This window comes from Ictalurus furcatus, chromosome 26 (assembly GCF_023375685.1).
Source record: "Ictalurus furcatus strain D&B chromosome 26, Billie_1.0, whole genome shotgun sequence".
NCBI classification, from domain to species: Eukaryota; Metazoa; Chordata; class Actinopteri; order Siluriformes; family Ictaluridae; genus Ictalurus; species Ictalurus furcatus.
Genome location: NC_071280.1, coordinates 19,428,727 through 19,449,473, shown reverse-complemented (window position 1 = coordinate 19,449,473; position 20,747 = coordinate 19,428,727). Strand labels below are relative to the sequence as shown.

The 20,747-nt window shown below is 40.6% G+C and overlaps 2 protein-coding genes across 2 annotated transcripts; one reads left to right on the top strand and one right to left on the bottom strand.

The window, feature by feature from the left end:
• Positions 1 to 68: 68 nt before the first annotated feature.
• tmed1b (transmembrane p24 trafficking protein 1b) lies at positions 69 to 5,570 on the bottom strand. Its single transcript, XM_053616373.1, has 4 exons — positions 5,221 to 5,570; positions 2,218 to 2,315; positions 1,570 to 1,756; positions 69 to 985 (listed from the first exon to the last, which is right to left on the bottom strand). The coding sequence occupies exons 1-4, from the start codon at positions 5,392 to 5,394 to the stop codon at positions 767 to 769; spliced, it is 678 nt and encodes a 225-aa protein (XP_053472348.1). The 5' UTR covers positions 5,395 to 5,570; the 3' UTR covers positions 69 to 766.
• Positions 5,571 to 10,501: 4,931 nt separating this feature from the next.
• Positions 10,502 to 17,764, top strand: LOC128602509 (lymphotoxin-alpha). Its single transcript, XM_053616372.1, has 6 exons — positions 10,502 to 11,092; positions 13,607 to 13,642; positions 13,731 to 13,758; positions 13,864 to 13,947; positions 16,820 to 17,036; positions 17,305 to 17,764. Exons 1-6 carry the CDS (start codon positions 10,925 to 10,927, stop codon positions 17,474 to 17,476), a joined length of 705 nt encoding a protein of 234 aa, XP_053472347.1. The 5' UTR covers positions 10,502 to 10,924; the 3' UTR covers positions 17,477 to 17,764.
• The last annotated feature ends 2,983 nt before the right edge of the window (positions 17,765 to 20,747 follow it).

Here is a 20,747-nt window from a genome sequence, read left to right as displayed (position 1 = left end):
TCATTATTCATGTTTGCTAAACTATTATGGAACTTAAAGTTAAAAAAAAAATCTTTTCAGACATCACATGTTCCCAAATTACCTTACTTTATACAACACTCAGATTTAGTCACAAGTTCTGTTAAACTGAAAGGAGAAAAAATTTTTTTATGCAACCTGCTAGTTCATACCTGTACCATTCCTTTAAGTCCCTGGATGCTAACTGCTGTGTTTTCTCTACTGCTGGCTCACTCTTAACATTACACATTAAAAAGAAAAAACAAAAATTACACTTATAAAACTAGCAGGTTGGCTTCACGTTTCAATCTGCAGTGCAACAAAAGAACCGTTACCTGTAATCATCCAACAAGTGTTACTTGCTGTTAGCCTATACACTAGTCACATCTGATTCCATTTCATTATTACAAAATTACAGCAAAATTGTTTATATTAAAAGCATTTTTTTTTACTTTGGAAAAAAAAAAAATGTATAAAAGGTGACTGAACATTCAAGGTGGTGTGTTATCACGAATAACATCACAGCCATGATTATCTAGCATGGCCCAATCATAGCCGTCATGTTATTCATAATAAAGCAAGTAAATAGGGTGCTGCTCAGGATGTAGCGCAATCCAAGATGATGAATAAAGACACCATTTTTGATCCTGCAGCTGCTACAACATGCTTGAGTAAGGCACTTTAACTCTAAACTTTGAGTCATTTCCAGGGCCAAACCGCCTGTCACACAGTTCCATCAAGCATACTGGTTGCTCAGAGGGGCGTGTCCTCAGGATCTGACCTGCCTCTTGTCGTCAAAGAGGCGGCGTAGCGTGTACACCTGAGTGCAGGCGACAGTGAGCATAACCACCAAAGAGGTACAGGACCAGAACGAGACTCGCCACAGGTTATTCTCCAGCAGGTTACGATCTCGAGCCTCGAATGCCCTCAGCACCGTCTGCATCTGCCGACTTCGCTCCAGGTGACGGTGCACCGACTCGATCGACTCCTGCACCGATATGAGGCAGGGTTATTAGCATTACACGACTGAGAATCATTTCTATCTCATAGTCTTAACGTTGGGCTAAAAGAATCATATACTATGGTCTAATCTTAAACGCAACCTTTGGCTAATTCTAGTCCTAAGCATAATCTTTGGTTAATTTTAATCTTAAATGTAATATTTAGCTAATTCTAATCTTAAACCTGATCTTTGGCTCATCCTTAAATGAATCTTTTCATATATTCTACTCTTAAACTAATGCTTGACAAACATTGCTCCTAAACCGTAAATAACACCATATTTCTAGGTAATCTACGGAGCTAGTTCAAGCCTAACCTAAAACCTAATCTTCGGTTATTCCAGTTTATTGTCTGATTATTGTCCAAGTTTATTTTAACCATAGCCCTAACTGTAAAAATAACCCTGCAATCATTGTCACAGCTTCTACACACTCTCTCTTTACACACAGTACATGTATAAAGGTATTTAAATACACATTACATTTGCGCTGGTTTGGCCTGGACTAGTTTTGTTTTTAGATTATTGTGCGAAATATTATTAGAATCATATCTGACTGTAACTTTCTTTACCCGGATGTCCTCCAGCTTGTACTCAAGCAGGTTCTCAGGCTCCCCAAGCCCCGCCCACTCTTCCTCAGCTGTCGCATCATTGGCTGCGTTCTCCAGAATGACCTCAAAGAACACCATCTTTTCAGAGAAGCGGCTGAAGCTGTTGTCGAAGCAGATCTGGTAGTCTCCTGCTTCAGTGGGCTCTACCCTAAACACATCATCAAATTACATTGTGTGTGTGTGTGTGTGTGTGTGTGTGTGTGTGTGTATATATATATATATATATATATATATATTCCTGCATATGCATATATATCACACACACACAGTAATTTAGAGATTTACTATTAAGATTTACTATTAAGTACAAAAATAAAAAGCTTGTATTGATATAGAAGCCAAAAGATGACAAGAACCTGATTGGTCCAATCTATACTACAATAACAGCCTAAACTTTGATCACTTTTATGATAGCATCACAACACATCCACAAAATTATTACATGTAAAAGATCCCTGTATAATAGGGAATATTTTGTTTTAAGTGTACGCTATCAACACTATCGGCTCAAATATAACTAAAAATATTACTTTTAATATGTTATACTTAAACCAATCAGAAAAAAAAAACTGGTTGGCACAGTAACCGTGAGAACCAATGAGAACGTACATGTGAACTCCATCAGAGCGGCGAAACTCTGAGACCATGTGGATGCCATGTGGTGAGATGATGGAGAAGTCCACGTCCATACCTGCTCCGGCAATCACCTACACAACACACACAGACATTAACACTGTACACACAAACACTACACTCAGGTTGTGCTTCAGCTTTTATATTGTTAAGAACTGGTTGTATTTTTTGGTGCTTGGATAAAAAGTGAGCGCAAATTATAATTGTCTCTCTTACAATGAATATGATGTTTAATTTCAAAACTAAGAAAAGGAAGGGTTTTGAAATGAGATGAAATCAATTATCGCCAGGGTTTTTCTTTAGCATCAAGTTTGGATTTGATCCTGCAGTTAATTACAGGACATCCTCAGACACTCAGGACTGTCAGTAAGACACGGTCATATTATTAGCTGATTTGTGAGGTTGAGAGGATTCTTCCTGATCACTGATGTTTTGTTTGTATTTTCTTCCTTCAAGAGCTGACACGAACATCAGGTCTGATTTCCATGTTTTGCCAAACCCGCCCTTTAATGTTATGTGCATCTCCTCGCTGTGTAGTGTTGTGATGATGAGTCAGGCCACACGTGTACTTGTGTTGCTCTAACCTGGAGTTTGCTCTCACTTGTCTTTAATCAGATTAGAGCAAGTATCCTCAGGCTGACGATCTAAAAGTTAGCATACCTCAGCACCCTGACCCTGGGTGTCGACCAATAGGAGAAGGCCTTGTGTTCATTCGACACTCAGCTTGTGCTTCGGGTTTCAGTGTGTAGATATGTGTCTCACTCCCGTGGCTAAGAGACTCACTACCGTGATAAAGTGTCTCACTACCGTGGCTAAGAGACTCACTACCGTGGTAAAGTGTCTCACTACCGTGGCTAAGAGACTCACTACCATGGTAAAGTGTCTCACTACCGTGGCTAAGAGACTCACTACCGTGGTAAAGTGTCTCACTACCGTGGCTAAGAGACTCACTACCGTGGTAAAGTGTCTCACTACCGTGGTAAAGTGTCTCACTACCGTGGCTAAGAGACTCATTACCGTGGTAAAGTGTCTCACTACCGTGGGTTGCCTGTGGGTTTCAAGTCAAGTCTTTAAGGGAAAATCACAGACCAGCAGTCATCTACATATTCCATATATAAAGCAGTTTGTCAGTGTTTGGACAGTTGTCATATTGTTAGCTAAACAGTTTTTATTGCTGCATTACTGACTGAATGTAAAGTCACAGACGGATTGGCTCGGGATGCAACCGTTGCACTTGAGCCAAAGCACAATGACGCCGTCTCGACCTGTAACGCAACAGTAGAGTCCCAATCCGATAAACTGATCGACTTCATTGCGTATCGAGACGCTGTCACTACGTCATAGACCAGGATGCCATCTTTGCTTTACGAATCGGGGCCTCGATATCGTATCATGGACCGGGACCACGGATGTCATGGATGTCACCATTGTATTACAGAGCAGGCATTTATAATTACAAAAAAAAAAAACCCAAACAAACATTGTGTTATGGCTCGGGACACTGGCATTATATTTCTTCCATTGCGTTACTTGTGTTACGTTCCTGGAATTTTTCATAACTGATGGGACGCTACAGATCAAATGATTTATTTACAAAGGGGACATTTTTGCAGAAACACTTCTTCACAGGCTGTAGAGATCACACGGCTGTGTGGTTAATGTCTGTATGTAATGAGTTAAACAGAAACGAAAATTAAACTAAGAATCAAATGTGAATCCCCTCTGTGCTTTTTCTGTAGAAAGAATAAACGTATATGAATATGCAAATTTATCCATATGTGCTCTTTATTTTTCCATGGAAAGTATATACCTAGAATGGCCCTTATATGGAAGTTGTATTAATATATGCTGTCCTACGGCAAGTGCACAAAGTAAGAGTGTAGTAATTGTGTTCCCTTTCGGCCACTAGGTGAGAATCTGACTAGGTGAGTCAGCTGATTAACCCTCCTGCTCTGATGCAGTGAGGATCTGACAGGTAACTGACACCCCCCTCATTCCCAGGAGAGGTGATTTGACCCGGATATGAAGCAGGACCTGCAAAAAAAAACCTCCTTAGTAGCTCCGCCCACTAAACACACAGCTCTAATCAAATAACACATTGGAGTGTAGATATTACGTTTTCACATCACAGTCTAACGTTTGTGGTATTTGTGATAAAGCGGTTACGGTAATAATCTGTTGACAATACAGCCGCCTTCTTAATCAGACGGACGTTATTTCTTCCCCAAAAGAAGATCCCTCTTTAAAATGCATCTCTCTCTCTCTCTCTCTCTCTCTCTCTATATATATATATATATATAGAGAGAGAGAGAGAGTGCACTTTATTTCTATTGGTGTATTTGGAGTCAAGTACACTTGTGGGATCTTGCACGTCTGTGGCAGCAGTTTGGGAAAGACCACAGATGAGTTTTGACGTTCAGGTGTCCAAATACATTTGGAATAGTTCCTGTTCTTTTACAAAATGTTAAATTTTGATCAAACCCAATAATAAGTAGGAAGTGAGTCAGGTTTGAGCTTCACTACACCCTATGTAGTGTCATATGTCTATTAGGGAGCTTTGTGAGATTCGGTGCTCCACCAAATTGCTAAAAGTGCACGAAACAAGTGTTCAATGTAGATTAAATAATAACTTCTAGAGAAGCCATTTGGGATTTACTCACCAAGTGGTTGAGGGTACACAATCATGACCTTTACACCCTACCCCCTACCCAGAGCATGACAGGGAACGGTTATAGATTAAACACCTTACCAATACACAGGGTAAGAGACAGGCAAGTATGCACCCTATCTAGTGCCCTAAATAAGAGTTTGAGAGTAAACCCTTCAGTCACTGCGCACTAAATAATGACTTTCAGAGATCTTTGTTGGATTGAACTCCACTACTCGGTATGTAGAGAAGGAAATGCTGAGCCCTGCACCCTATCTAGTGCACTGAATGAACACTAGACAGTGGCTGATGTACTTTATGAAAGCAGGTACCTGGTACTCGACCTCCAGGGTTCCGTTCTTCTGCGTGGGCTGGAAGAAACACTCGGCGGATCCAGCGGGCAGGAGGAAGGTCAGCTCGCTGTCCTGACTCGGGTTAAAGGCGGAGATTAAAGAAGCCCAAAGCGCCAGAAAAACCGTCCACAAGACCCTCCGTGTCAACGCCATGGCTGGAAATCTGCTCCAAACTCGAGCCGGAAGAGTTTATTTAGCTCGGGTTTGCAGTGTGTCGTCTCATTTCTTCCGCTTTTCTCCCCTCGACACTTCCGCTTTCAGCAGCCAATCAGAATTCACCGAGTGTCTGTCCCTCGAACAGTCGCGAGGTGTTTGTACAGGAAACTGTTATAACTAACGGTCAAGTCAATTCACCTTTATTTACATCGAGTCACGTGTGCTGTACGCTACCTGCAGATAAATGCAAACAGCAATCAAGTAAAATACAAATAAATAAATAAAATAAAATAAGTTTCAGAACAAGTTTCTGATTTTCTGTGTATTGTGTATGATGAAGGACAATCTTATATAAATTACTAGCAGCATGGAGGGCACAGATGAGGATTTGCATTTGGTGACGCCTACAAAACTCCATAAAAGGCAACGCTTACAGAGCGGAAGTGATGAATAAATGTGATAAAGGATCATATTCGGTTTTTCTTTATGATGTATATCTGGTTTAGGTCATTGTGGGTTTTTTTGTTTGTTTGTTTGTTAGTTTTTTTTAGATAATTCAAGAAAGAAGTTTCTCTTTCTAATTTATGTAATGTTCCATCTACTGGAGAAGTTTGTAATATATATAGAGTGTGTGAGAGAGAGTAAACTTTGTGTAAACATTGGGTTAAAGGCCACATATTCCAACTTCAGATTATTGTGTTATATTAATTTTTTAAAAATAATGTTCTAAGGTGGGTGCACAGTGGCTTAGTGGTTAGCACGTTTGCCTCACACCTCCAGGGTCCGGGGTTTGATTCCCGCCGGGGCCGTGTGTGTGGAGTTTGCGTGTTCTCTCCGTGCCGTGGGGGTTTCCTCCCCCAGTCTGAAGACATGCATGGTAGGCTGATTGGTGTGTCTAAACTGTCCATAGTGTATGAATGGGTGTGTGAGTGTGTATGTGATTGTGCCCTGTGATGGACTGGCACCCTGTCCAGGGTGTACCCTGCTTTGTGTCCAATGCTTCCTGGGATTGGCTCCAGGTTCCCCGTGACCCTGAAGAAGGAGTAAGTGGTAGAAGATGGGTGGATGGATGTTCTAAGGTTACACCATAACAAAAACTGATCTGTCTTCTTATAGCAAAATTGTTGCTGTATGTTTTTGGAGGTTGAGGAGTTAAGGCTGTAAAACGATTAAACTATATAATTAAACACTGTACTGTCATTCTGCCACTAGGTGACAGCATACACTGCAAACTACACACTGCACACACATACACACACACACTGGTACGTGTATAAAATGATGGTGTAAATTCTGTGACATTTGGTCTGATTAGGATTGCTTGCTACCACACACACACACACACACACGTTTCAACCCAGTTTTCCGTCTCTGCAGGTGTGAGTCAATGTCTGAGCATGTGGCCTTTTCAGGAGAACCACAGATTAACATTTATGTTACGCATATGAAGCAGTTTATCATCTTTTTGGCCACAAAAGTATTGAGTAAATGAAATGTTAGAGTTGGATCAGATTGGAACGCCACCACGTATTGTCACGTATTGTCACGTATTGAGGTTTCGTCATTGTGTTACAGATCGAGACTGTGTTACTGATCAGGATGCTATCATTGTGTTACAGATCGAGAGCATGTTACTGATCAGGATGCAGTCATTGCGTTACAGATCGAGAATGTCTTACTGATCAGGACGCTGTCCTTGCGTTATAGATCGAGACTGTCTTACTGATCAGGACACTGTCATTGCGTTACAGATTGAGACTGTCTTATTGATCAGGACGCGGTCATTGTGTTACAGATCAAGACTGTTACTGATCAGGACGCGGCCATTGTGTTATAGATTGATGTTATAGAGCAATTTTGCATTACTGGGAAGCTATTTTTGTGATGAAGTTGTGATCTTACAGAATGATTGCGTGTTACAGAGGAGATGTTTTTGCTTTACAGATGTGTCATGTGAAACCGTACGTCACAGTCTGTGGAGTTCTCAATTATTTTTTTGGGTTAATGTCTGTCACAAACAGGAACGAAGAATATAGTCATGCTGTCAACCTTTTATTTTTGGTTTAAGGCTGAATACCACACACAGACACAGGCATGTTTTCACCGTAACCGTGTTTTCGTCTGTCTCTGAGGTGCAGCTGTGAGTCAAAGTTGTGAAATCTGATCTGATTTGCATACATGACGTACGTCAGTGAGCTATGGATCCTATAAAGTGCCAACAAATCCAAACGAATCTATCTTATAGTTATCATATCATGCATTTAAATGATCCCTATTACTTCATGAGTTGTTCCGTATTCTGTTTAAATGCCAGGGAAATTATATTTCGACGTCTTTCGCTCAGTGGAAAATATGAACAGTCTGATGTCATTGGAGGCTTTTAAAACTGCATTGCACAAAGTAACCCATGTACCATATAGCCAAGTTATTGCCTGTTACCCATGATGCAATAGTGTAGAGCCAGTAATCAACATGAATGACTATTCTTCCGCGTTTACTTGAAATGTTAATCTGGTGAAACATCAGTTGCAGTAAAAGTTTCAGATCATGAAACCAACAACATATTTAAAGTGTATCTGGAATAAAGGAGGAGAAGAATGATGATGATGATGAGGAGGATGATGATCAGAATAATGATGATGATGAGGAAGAGGAGGAGGAGGAGGGAGAGAAGGATGATGATGATGAGAATAATGAGGAGGAGGAGGAGAAGGATGATGAGGAGGATTATGTTGATGATGAGGAGAAGGAGGAGAAGGATGATGAGGAGGAGGAGGAGAAGGATGATGAGGAGGAGGAGGAGGAGGAGAAGGATGATGATGAGAATAATGATGAGGAGGATAATGATGATGAGGAGGAGGAGGAGGAGGAGAAGGATGATGATGATGAGGAGGAGAAGGATGAGGAGGAGGAGGAGGAGGAGGAGAAGGATGATGATGAGAATAATGATGAGGAGGATAATGATGATGATGATGAGGAGGAGGAGGAGGAGGAGGAGAAGGATGATGAGGAGGAGGATGATGATCAGAATAATGATGATGAGGAGGAGGAGGAGGAGGAGGAGAAGGATGAGGAGGAGGATGATGATCAGAATAATGATGATGAGGAGGAGGAGGAGGATGACGATGAGAATAATAATGATGATGAGGAGGAGGAGAAGGATGAGGAGGAGGATGATGATCAGAATAATGATGAGGAGGAGGAGGAGAAGGATGATGATGATGATAAGAATAATGAGCAGGAGAAGGACGATGAGGAGGAGGAGGAGGATGATGAGGAGGAGTATGATGGTGATGAGGAGGAGAAGGATGATAATGTTGAGGAGAAGGAGGATGATGATGATGAGAATAATGATGAGGAGGAGGAGGATGACGATGAGAATAATGATGATGATGAGGAGGAGGAGGAGGAGAAGGATTATGAGGAGGATTATGATGAGGAGGAGGAGGAGGAGGAGAATGATGATGATGAGGAGTATGATGGTGATGAGGAGAAGGAGGAGGATGATGATGAGAATAATGATGTTGAGGAGGAGGAGGATGACGATGAGAATAATGATGATGAGGAGGAGGAGGAGGAGGAGAAGGATGATGAGGAGGATTATGATGAGGAGGAGGAGGATGAGGATGAGAATAATGAGGAGGAGGAGGAGGAGAAGGATTATGAGGAGGATTATGATGAGGAGGAGGAGGAGGAGGAGAAGAATGATGATGAGGAGTATGATGGTGATGAGGAGAAGGAGGAGGATGATGATGAGAATAATGATGAGGAGAAGGAGGAGGATGATGATGAGAATAATGACGAGGAGGAGGAGGAGGATGTTGATGAGAATAATGATGAGGAGAAGGAGGAGGATGATGATGAGAATAATGATGAGGAGAAGGAGGAGGATGATGATGAGAATAATGACGAGGAGGAGGAGGAGGATGTTGATGAGAATAATGATGAGGAGAAGGAGGAGGATGATGATGAGAATAATGACGAGGAGGAGGAGGAGGATGATGATGAGAATAATGATGAGGAGAAGGAGGAGGATGATGATGAGAATAATGATGAGGAGAAGGAGGAGGATGATGATGAGAATAATGATGAGGAGGAGGAGTATTATGATGATGATGAGAATAAAGATGATAATGATGAGAAGGAGGAGTATGATGATGAGGAGGAGGAGGATGAAGAGGTGAATGAGGAGGAGGAGAAGGATGATGAGGATGATGATGGTGATGAGGTGGATAATGATGAGGAGGAGGAGGAGAAGGATGATGATGGCGATGATAATAATGATGATGATTGTGAGGAGGAGAAGAAGGATGATGAGGAGGAGAAGGATGATGATGATGATGAGGATGATGAGAATAATAATGAGGGGAGGATGACAATGATGATGAGGATGGAGTTAAGCAATGTTTGTAACCTAACATCTGCATAGTTTTCTACTGCAGCAAACACCGGAACTGTGTGTGTGTGTGTGTGTGTGTGTGTGTGTGTGTGTGTGTGTGTGTTTAGATGTTCAGATAACTTTAGTTACCTCAGACCACATATTTCAAAATGTTTTTTCCGGCCTGTGGGTGTGGGTGTGTGTGTGTGTGTGGGGGGGGGGGGGTGTAGTGTATAGGTAATTGGGTCAGAAAGAGGGTCAGAAAGAGCGAGCAAGACAGACAGAAAAAAACAGAGAGAGACATGGGTGAACAGGCAGACAGACTAATGAACAGAAAGACAGATGGAAACTGAGGGAGAAACAGAGAGACTGATAAACAGAGAGCTAGGCAGATATAGACATAGAGAGAGAGAGAGAGAGAGAGAGAGAGAGAGAGAAACACAGACAGATGTGTGAACAGATCAAAGATGAAGCAGATAGAGAAAGTAGATGAAGGGCGGATCAATGTCTCTGACCTCTCTCTCTCTCTCTCTCTCTCTCTCTCTCTCTCACACACACACACACACACACAAATATATATATATATATATATATATATATATATATATATATATATATATATATATATATATATATATATGTATGTATGTATAAGTACATATTGATAGAAACGCAGAAGTGAGAGAGAGACTGGTAGCTGGAATTGCATGTCTCATCACACTGACTATACAGCCTGGACACTGTGTGTATTTTTGTGTGTGTGTGCGTGCGTGCGTGCATGAGTGTGTGCATATGCGTCTGTGTGTGTGTGTGCGTGTGTGTGTGTATGTGGAGGCTCTTTTGACTCCCACAAACACACACACATACTACTTCCCCACCTCATTCACACTCCATCCTGAAGACTCACACACTCAGTCTCTGCTCTCACTCACATGGCTGAACTGACGCTGCTCTCTCTCTCTCTCTCTCTCTCTCTCTCTCTCTCTCTCTCTCTCTCTCTGACTCTGTGACTCTATAATTTGGGACATGGCCGAAAGGAGACACAGACAGTGTAGACTTCTGTGAGATTAACACTTCAGAATATTTAAGGCTCTTAATTAGGGACAGGACTGCTTACTCAGTAGTGTGCACTTGTTAGCATCCCTCAGAATGGGGGAGGTGTTTGTGGTGGACAGCCAGGCGACCCCGAACCTTGTGCCCCCTAAACAGTGGAATAAGGGCACTTACCTTCTGTACATTCTACTGGGCCTGGCGCTGTTCGGAGTGATTGTGGAAGGGGTACTCATCTACCGGCTGCACCAACGGATTTCTACACAGGTGTGTGTGTGTGTGTGTGTGTGTGTGTGTGTGTGTGTGTTACTTATAATCAATGAAAGTCCTCACAAGTAATACTGTATCTCTCTCTTTCTGTCTCTCTCTTTATGTGTGTGTGTGTGTGTGTGTGTGTGTGTATGTTTATTATAATCAATGAAAGTCTTTACAAGTAATACTGTATGTGTGTGTGTGTGTGTGTGTGTGTGTGTGTGTTAATTATAGTCAAGGAAAGTCCTCACAAGTAATACTGTATCTCTCTCTTTCTGTGCGTGTGTGTGTGTGTGTGTGTATGAGCGTGTGATTCATTATGTCTTATGATATGTTGCATTTTTCATTTGGATGTGAATCATTGTGACATGATTTTGTGGACTTATTTTGTGCATGAATCTGTGTGTGTTTGTGTGTGTGTGTGTGTGTATTTATGATTATATCTATGGTAATTATGATGTAATTGCGGTGATGTTTAAGGAACTGTTGTCCCCATAGTGACAGTAGAACCTGATAAAGTGTGAAGTTTGTGAAAGTGTATATTTACATTAGTGCTGATTTTATATGAAAGAAAAAAAAAACCCCTAAAGGAGGTAAATGGTTTTGTTTTGGGGTCTGAGGTTTGACGTTAGGGTTTGGTATAACTTAGCTGTTAGCTTAGCATTTAGCATGGCATTATATCGCTGCAATTTTTTCACCACTGTGTTATTTGTCCCGTCACTGCTCCACCGCACCACTTTTGTGTGTGTGTGTGTGTGTGTGTGTGTGTGTGTGTGTGCAGAGAGAGAGATTGTTTGAAGTGGAAACAGTCCCTTTTATAGAGGTTTCGGGGGAAACCTGAGCTGTTTCTGCAGACATAACATACCAAAACCCCAAAGTAACAGTAGCTTATGCAATATTTGCACAATTATTTGAATGGCATGTATGTGAATGTTGGGGTATGGGTGTGTGTGTGGGTGGGTGTGAGTGTGAGGGTGTGTGTGTGGGTGTGTGATTTTGGGAATGTCCACTGAGCTCAGCAAGGTTTTTTTTTTTGACGTCATGTGGCAAAGTTCCAGAAGGACTTCCTCTTTCCTTCATGCCTCTCGCTGGGACACACGTCAATAACCTGTTTGAGAAAAGATTTCCCACAGATCGGCTAGGGGAAACACTTGCACCACCATGAGCTACATTGACCCACAATAGATCTACTGTATTCACACATGATTCATTTCACACAAGTAACTATGTGGTTACTGTGTGGTTTTATTTTTCATCCAGATCTCCAATGTCAATGTTTTCTTCCCTGCTGTCCAGGAAAATTCTTCTTCAAATTCTTCAGGTCCTGTAACAACCTCAGTGTCACTTATTGGACTGGAACAGCTGCTGCTATGGGCGTGGGGGTGAGGGTTAAGGTTATGGTTAGGGTTAGGGTGAGGGTTAGTATGGTGGAAAAGTCTCAAGACAAATGACTGAATCTAGATACTGTTTACACCAGCAGCTCATTATAAGGAAATTCGTTTTTTTGATTAAATATAAAACTTTACATTCAACTTTACATTCATAACATATTTACTGTAACTAAATTCACAACAGATCCCAAGCGTAATGCAGACAGCCACGTTCCTCAGAAAAGCAGCTTGTGTGTGTTGTTTTACTTGATACGCTGTTACAGTCCAAACAGACGTCCATCTTGATTACGTGCTTTTTAGAAGAGAAACAAATAAAGGCTGTAGCCACAGACTAACAATGCATTTTATTTTGACAAAATCCACCTTAAAATTGCCCATAAAATGCTCGTCAATGTGCCTGATGCAGTTATTACTAGCCAGCTAGTGTCTGTTTGACATTTATTTTTAGACACAGTTATCTATTCTAACTTTAAATGCTAGCTGGTGTAGTCCTTGACTCCAAGTTATTCTGTGCTCAGGCAAATACCTTAGGTGACCTCGGTGTGTATCAGGATATACAGTACTGATATTTTATCTACACTAGGTTTAGGTAATGCCAATATGTTACATATATATGCATTCATATATTAGATTTGATCTTATGTACAGGTTATATTTATATTTTAGGCTAGATTATAGCTCCTACCTTTATCATTTTTAGGTTATACTTTGGGGACGGGGGAGTACACGGTGGGTCAGTGGTCAGCACGCTTGCACGTTCTGCCTATGCTTCGGGGGTTTCCTCCAGGTACTCTGATTTCCTCCCCAGTCCAAAGACATGCATTGCATTGACTGGTGTCTCTAAATTGCCCTGCCCTGTGACCAGAGTCCCCTGGGCCCTGTGTAGGTACAGAAAATGGATGGATGGAGGTTATACTTTTGTCTTAGAGTATATTACACTTAGATTACAATGTTAGGTTCTGTTATTACCTGTAACTGTGTTCTGTTACAGGTAATACCTATACGTAATGTTTCACTATATAGGGATATATGTTTTTATATCTTGGTGGGGACCAGCCCTCTCCACGAATTTGATAAAGATTACGAGGACCTTATAAAACCTATGACTTGGTTATAATACAGATACTTTCTAATGCAGATACCTCCAGAGGCTGCTCAGCATTTCAAGCAGATTGTGAGTATGACTTAAGTATATCTTATAGTTTTTATAGTGTATATTTGTGTTTTGATGTACACTAAGAATCATACTGCTTAATTTTCAGGGAGAAAACAACACCAGGGACGATGCCTGTACGTACACACACGCGCACAAACACTTACATTACTGGATGGATTTGTGTTTTATAAACTGAGGAATAAACTGTGTGGTTTGCTACATGCTATGTTTCACCACAGATTCTAATGAAATCTTACCACCACTGCCAACCCCGAAGACTGACAGCGACACCAAACCAGCAGCATTTCTGCATTATAACCATTGTGAGAGCCAGCACGCTACCACCACACACACACACACACACACATTCACACACACACACACACACACACACACATGCTCTCAGAAAAACTATGCCCATGGTTTTGAAATGAAACATTCAACAAGCATATATAGATGTGATATTCAGGTGTCCACATACTTTATAAAAAATACTTAAAAAATTTATGTGTAAATGAATCAAGATCAGTCACATGGAAAAAGTAAGTACAGCCCTACATTTCTCACACCTTCAAATTAGAATCAGGTGCTGAATATCGGGTTCCAGTGATTAGAACCTGCTTAGGGAGTGCAGGTGGAATCTGTCTTATTTATACCCCTCTCATATCTAGTTCCTGGTGTTCCCTTTGTTATTGAGGTGTGTGGTGTCATCATGCCAAGATCTAAAGGCCTTCAGAAAAAAGGTTGTGGATGCCTATGAGTCTGGCAAGGGATTTAAAAAGATCTCAGAATTATCTGAAATACATCATTCCACTGTAAGGAACATCATCTACAAATGGTACAGATTTCAAACGACTGCCGATTAGTCCAGGACCGGCCGTCCTAGCAAATTCAGATCAGACCGTCTGATGCAAAAAGAAGCCTCCAAGAACCACAAAATTTCATCACAGGATCTGCAGTAAGTCTTGCAACTGTGTGTGTCTACGTGCATGCTTCTACAATCAGAAAGAGATTACACAGATTTGACCTGCATGGGAGGCGTGTCAGGAAAAAGCCTTCGCAAGACCACAGTTTGTCAATGAGCATATAGACAAAGACCAGGCCTTTTGGAATAATGTGCTCTGGACAGACGAATCAAAGATAGAGACGTTTGGCCACAGTAACAGCAGACATGTTTGGCGCAGACCAAAGACAGCTTTTCAGGAGAAGCACCTCATACCAACTGTGAAGCACGATGGTAGAAGTGTTATGGTTTGGGGTTGCTTCACTGCCTCAGGGACTGGACAGCTTGCATTCATTGATTCGACTATCAATTCTGCATCATATCAAAGAGTGCTTGAAGATAATGTGAGGACATCTGTCCGAAATTTGAAGTTGAACTGAAAGTGGACCTTTCTACAGGATAACGATCCTAAGCACATGAGCAAATCCATGAAGGAACGGCTCAAAAAGAAGAAATGGAGGGATATGGAATGGCCTAGTCAAAGCCTGGATTTGAATCCCATTGAAATCTTTTTGGGGGATCTGAAATGGGCAGAACATGCAGAAAACCCTCAAATATCTTGCAGCTGAAAGAATATTGCATGGAAGAGTGGTCAAAAACTCCAGCAAGCCTGGAGCACAATTATACAAAATGCCTACAAGATGTTATTTATGCTAAAGGGTGGTAGAATACTAGCTTCTGAGGCCAAGGGTGCACTTACTTTTCCACAGAAGAATATCACATCTATTGATATTTCTGTTGAATAAATGTATATGTATATGTAATAGAGAAGTGATCTAGCAGGAGTTCATTTATTTAGTGATCATTTTACACAGGTATGTAGGAGCACCACTATGAAGACTTTTTAAAATGAATAACAGGACTCTGTGAGACACAGGTAGCCAGTGAAGTGATTTAAGTGCCGAGTGATCTGATTCTTCAGTATATGTACATGTCAGCATTCTTGCAGCTGCATCCTGAACTCTTTGTAAGTAATGGAGCTCTTCGGTAAGCCACGAAAACACTGTTGCAGTGGTCGAGTCTAGATGTAACGAATACATGTACCAGTTTCTCACTATCTTTGGGGAAGAGACTATCACCTACTTTAGAAATGTTACGAAGGTGATAATAGGCTGTTTTACAAACATTGCTAATATGCTTTTTGGGTTTTTAAAAAAAAACAAAAACCTGAGATCGCTGTCTAACACGATCGCTAAATTACTAGTCTAGATATGGCATAATGAACTTTATTTAGCTGCAGAAAGTTCTACGAAGAAGAAACCTTGAGAAGAACCTGACTCTAAATGGAGCCCATGCTCTTCCAGATACCGAGATTATAAATCTTCAGAGGGAGTATGGCGTAGATCACTAAGAGACGTAGGCCCTGTTTACACTAGTGCGTTTTGGTTTTAAAATGAACGTCACGTGACCATTCATGCACACTGGGCATGCGCGTACAAGTGTAAACAGGAAGTTGGTTGCTAGTCAAAACCAGTGTTCCATGTAGGGCTTACGCCGCTCAAAATGAGATTTGTTGGCAATTTCTCCAATTTCTCTAATTTCTCTTCGTAGCTTGCCTCTTGTGCATGTAGCAGCTGCAGTATTATAAAATACAGAATTTAACTGCACAATGGCTGCTAAGAATGACAACAAAGCTAGAAAACCTTGCGGTTCAGTCTCCGTGTTGTTGTGTATACGATCGAGGTAGTGTAACGGTCATGTGGTAGGGGCTTGACGAATCAGGGAAGGACACCCGATGATCCAGAAGAGTCAATCCAGGGGGCGAATGTGGGCAAAGCCACGCCATCATTTTCAAATGTCTTCGTTTTGGTCTGTTTACATTGACAAACGCGCCTGGATTTTTCAAACTAAACTGGGGCCTTCGGTGTTTCCAAAACTCTCCGTTTTCGAGGGTCGGAAACGCCGGAGTAGTGTAGATAACATGCGTAACCATAGCAACAGTTATGCATTATAAAACGAAAATGCACTAGTGTAAACAGGGTTGTAGATTAAACAGACAGGGTGGAGTCAGTTGCTTTTTCATTGCAGTTCACCTCGCAGGCAGTAGGGAGCACTAAACATTGCACACTACTTTGAAAAATTAATACATTTTTTAAGTGTACTGTGATTGGTTAAATGGCTGTCACTGAGAAAACAGAATTAACCATAAAATCACTATATTCAGAAGTCAACACGTGTTTTGTCTGTTGCAGCCGTGAAGTCAGGCGTGATGCAGTGGAACTTCCAAGGCTTTCCTACACTTATGCACAATTTTAATTACAGCAACGGCAGTCTGATCATCCCTAAAGATGGCTACTACTACATATTCTCCAAGGTGTCCTTCAAAACCTGCAGCATTTTCAAACATGAGGTCAAACTGAAGTCCTCACGTTACAGCTACCAACCCATCAGCTTCATGATGGACATGAGGTATACACACATTCAGATGCACGCACACACCTACCTAACTGTAAACACCTCTGCCATATGTAGCATCACTACCTAACTGTAAACAAAACAGGCACGAATGTCATGCTGAGATGTTTGAGGTAATACTATAGCGGAAAAATGAATTAGAACAAGAACCCCTATGTTCCTTCAGGTCCCTTCCTGTTTTTGAACACTTTCAAAAAAATAAAGTAGGTTAGGATGGTCCTGTGGTTGCACTGTGGTTGTGATGTTTTATGTTTGTGTGCAGGTGCAACTGTGTGGAGCCGACAAAGACTCAGGAGAAGGGGACCCAGTTTAGCAGCTACGTGGGTGGAGTTTTGAAGCTGTATAAGAAGGATGAGGTGTTCGTTTCAGTCAGTAATCATAGCAAATTGACTGGAACACCGAGTGAAAACTTCTTTGGTGGTTTCATGATCTAGCATATAAACACGTATACATTAATAATCCATCACGCGAGTACACACTTCATGCAGACTTTCATGAAGTACACATACTTCAGTTTTTTTTTCCCTCCTAAATTAATTTAGAATATTTCTTTCTATTATATTTAACATTTCAGTATTTGATGACATTGATGAATTTGATGGCAGTATTTATTTAAGCGGAGCCGCAGCATCCCTGGAATCACATTATGATATGTTTTACACAGTGAGGTCCATGTAGGCTGGTGTGAACATCGCGATCAGACTCGAGTGGGGACCAAAACATCTTAGATATCTTATCTAGGTGAACTCTAGTGCAGATTGGGACTCGACTCTGTAACTGATTGAGATACGAGCTGCTAAACAGAAACGCTGTAGATGTAGAAAAAGATAGGTGTTCTGGATAAATTGATCTACGGCGTGTAAATGCTGGTTAAGATTTTATACTCATTATTTATATAATTAACCAATCTACAATATGCTGATCAGACCTCTCCTGCCTGAGCAGAGTTTAACCAGAATGGAGACAAGTGTGTAGAGCATCTGAGGGAGTTGGGTTTAGGGTTATAGGATGAGTCAGATCAGGTCCAGCTCCACACCCTGGACCTTTGGTCCTGCAAAAACTACCTCTAAGAACACTCCTGTAGCTCCTCTTCTCATAACAGCACCAACAACACACTGCTCATGTTAGTGTACGTGCTGTACTGAGAATAAACCACCAACCAAACCATATCATATCTGCTCCATGAAGCTCCTATCAGGTGGTCTGTTCACATTGATGGATGGGGTAGAGGAGGCCAGTAGTTATTTATTCACTTATAGTGTATGCTGTATTTCTCAGGGGAATTTTAATCTTTTTAAATATTTTTTTCCTCTCTGAGTTGTCTATGACATGTAATGCTATTGATTTTATTATTATTATTATTATTATTATTATTATTATTATTATTGTCATCACTGTTATTGTTGTAACAATCACGTATTTGTATGTGTTGTAAAAAGAAAAAAAAAAGAATAATTAAATAAAACAAATATATTTGCTTGGTGTTCATGACTGATTCAGAACTGAACTGAGAAGCTCTCAATTCAGAACCTTTCAGAAGTTGCTGGCCAATTGCAAATATTAGCTGTTAGTATTTACATTCCTCCTCCCCTTCAACATTTCAAACTATTTTGTGTAGAATTAAGCAGGTTTACACAGGTTATTATTATTATATATTTTTTTTTACATCAGCAAGGTTACATGAATGTCATGTAGTTAGTTATGTAAGTAAGTTATTGAGATGTGGAAGATTAACATAATTGCTTGAACCCTTGTAGCTAGCCAGTTAACAATGCAAATTAGCTACTAAAGATTACATTCTTGCTGAGAAACAACAACAAAAACTGATTTATTACTGAAATGTCTAACGGTTTCTGTGGCTACTGAAGACTCTGTGCTGCTAATGAAAAAACCGTGAGCTGAAATTCCAGCCTTGCTGATGCTGAGTCAAATTTAAATCCTATTTTGCCATAAACACAAGCAGGATAGACGTATATAATAACCTAATGCCTCAGCGACTAAAGCCTAGTAACTGTATTTAATCCAGTTTCCCAGAAATTTTCTTCTACATTTCATAAAGCCACAGTCATGCTTAAAAAGCTGTTCTCAGGCACTTTCATTTCGGCTTATCGTCTGAAGTGGAGGTGATCGGGTCTGAATATGTAATGACTAAACAATTTACGTTGATATTGGGGAAATGAAAAATGGGAGACTTTCTGAAGGACCAGTAACAGTATGTACTTTTTGGTACGTTAGACGTCTGGATTTAAAAAAAAAAAATTTTTTTACAATAATTTTACAATAAAAGGAAGTGTTAACACTTCCTGAGGATCAGACCGATGTGTTTAATGCAGCTGAATGTGTGAAGAGCACTTCTACACCTACATGCATAAATCATGTACGCATGCAAAAATATTCCAACAAGTAGATCGATTGAACTGCAGTCATCATTCGTCAGGTTCCTTTCCCTGAAAGGTTAGACCAATTTCTATAGACATTGGACAAACTTTTGTTTCACATCATTTTGACCGGCTCTAGATCCATAATCAAAACTTCATCTCATGTTTTTATTCTTAAAAGGAAAGTGCAAAAATGAAATACAGAGCCATTTTCCTGTTTTATTTCTATTTTACAGCTGTAAGTGGAAATCTTCTGGCTGTTACATACGTGGATCAGATCCTACAGTGCTCCTTTTGCTCTTTCTAACGCATGCAGTGTTTTGGAAAGTTGAATCTGACGTTGAAATGGATGGTGGCACCAATATGCTGCACGGTGCCTCGGCATTGCTCACTTACAAATGCAAATAAGGGGATAAATATTCAGATTTATACAGTTTCGATTGTAGTGCCACATTTCTCATTTGATCTGTATACCATGTTTATATGTTTCTGTCAAGCTGCTTTGAGACAATGTCCATTGTAAAAAGCTCTATACAAATAAAATTGAATTGAATAACAAAGTTATTTACACAACACTATTAACAGCAGTTATTTTCACAAAGCAGCTATATAGGCGTCATTATAAACCAGATGTCTGATTAGCAAGCCGAAGGTAATGATGGTGAGGAACAAACCGTGACGACGAAAGGAGAAACCTTGAGACCAACATGTGAGGAAAGACATGTTTCCAAGCACAGAAGTTTGGGCAACTCCTGATTGTGTGGTCTTGATGTTAATAAGGTGTTATGTAAGTACTAGTCATTGAGAGGAAAGAAGACATCGCTAGTTATGTAGAATGAGCTGTTCGATACTATATGAGTAAGTGTCTCACTACGAGTATAGCATGAGGAAAGTTTAATTGAACATGACCCTGCCATGGAAATCTGCCGAGACTTTATGGGTAATGCTGAGATCCCGGTAACTGTTCTGTGGTGGATGCTATGAACAAATAGCTACCAAGACCTGAGCTCCCAACCGTTTCCATAAATTGTACAAATACTGGGGGGGTTATATGTTGGTAATTTCTCACCCTGCAACCTGTGTTGCTAAGCACTGTAGAAGTAACAGGAATCAGATATGATCCGTTTATTACTATAAACACTACCCTCAATCTGAAAAACAGAAGCCGAAAAAGTAGTAGAAGGGATGATAATGATGACGGTGCATCTCAATCAAACGTCAACATCGACACCGTGAAGGGAAAAAATAAATAAATGAGTTATCACTCTGTGCAAGGTTGAACCATTAAAATGGATGAATCAGGAATGAGTAAGTAAATTACACCCCA

Excerpts from the sequence above, each read along its gene's own strand:
- LOC128602509 (XM_053616372.1), top strand. The coding sequence starts at position 10,925 with ATGGGGGAGGTGTTTGTGGTGGACAGCCAGGCGACCCCGAACCTTGTG. Across the intron at positions 13,643-13,730 it reads CTCAGCATTTCAAGCAGATT|GGAGAAAACAACACCAGGGA; the intron begins GTGAGTATGACT and ends CTTAATTTTCAG. Across the intron at positions 13,948-16,819 it reads ATTTCTGCATTATAACCATT|CCGTGAAGTCAGGCGTGATG; the intron begins GTGAGAGCCAGC and ends TGTCTGTTGCAG.
- tmed1b (XM_053616373.1), bottom strand. The coding sequence starts at position 5,394 with ATGGCGTTGACACGGAGGGTCTTGTGGACGGTTTTTCTGGCGCTTTGG. Across the intron at positions 2,316-5,220 it reads CCCTGGAGGTCGAGTACCAG|GTGATTGCCGGAGCAGGTAT; the intron begins GTACCTGCTTTC and ends TGTGTTGTGTAG. Across the intron at positions 1,757-2,217 it reads CGCTCTGATGGAGTTCACAT|GGTAGAGCCCACTGAAGCAG; the intron begins GTACGTTCTCAT and ends TGATGTGTTTAG.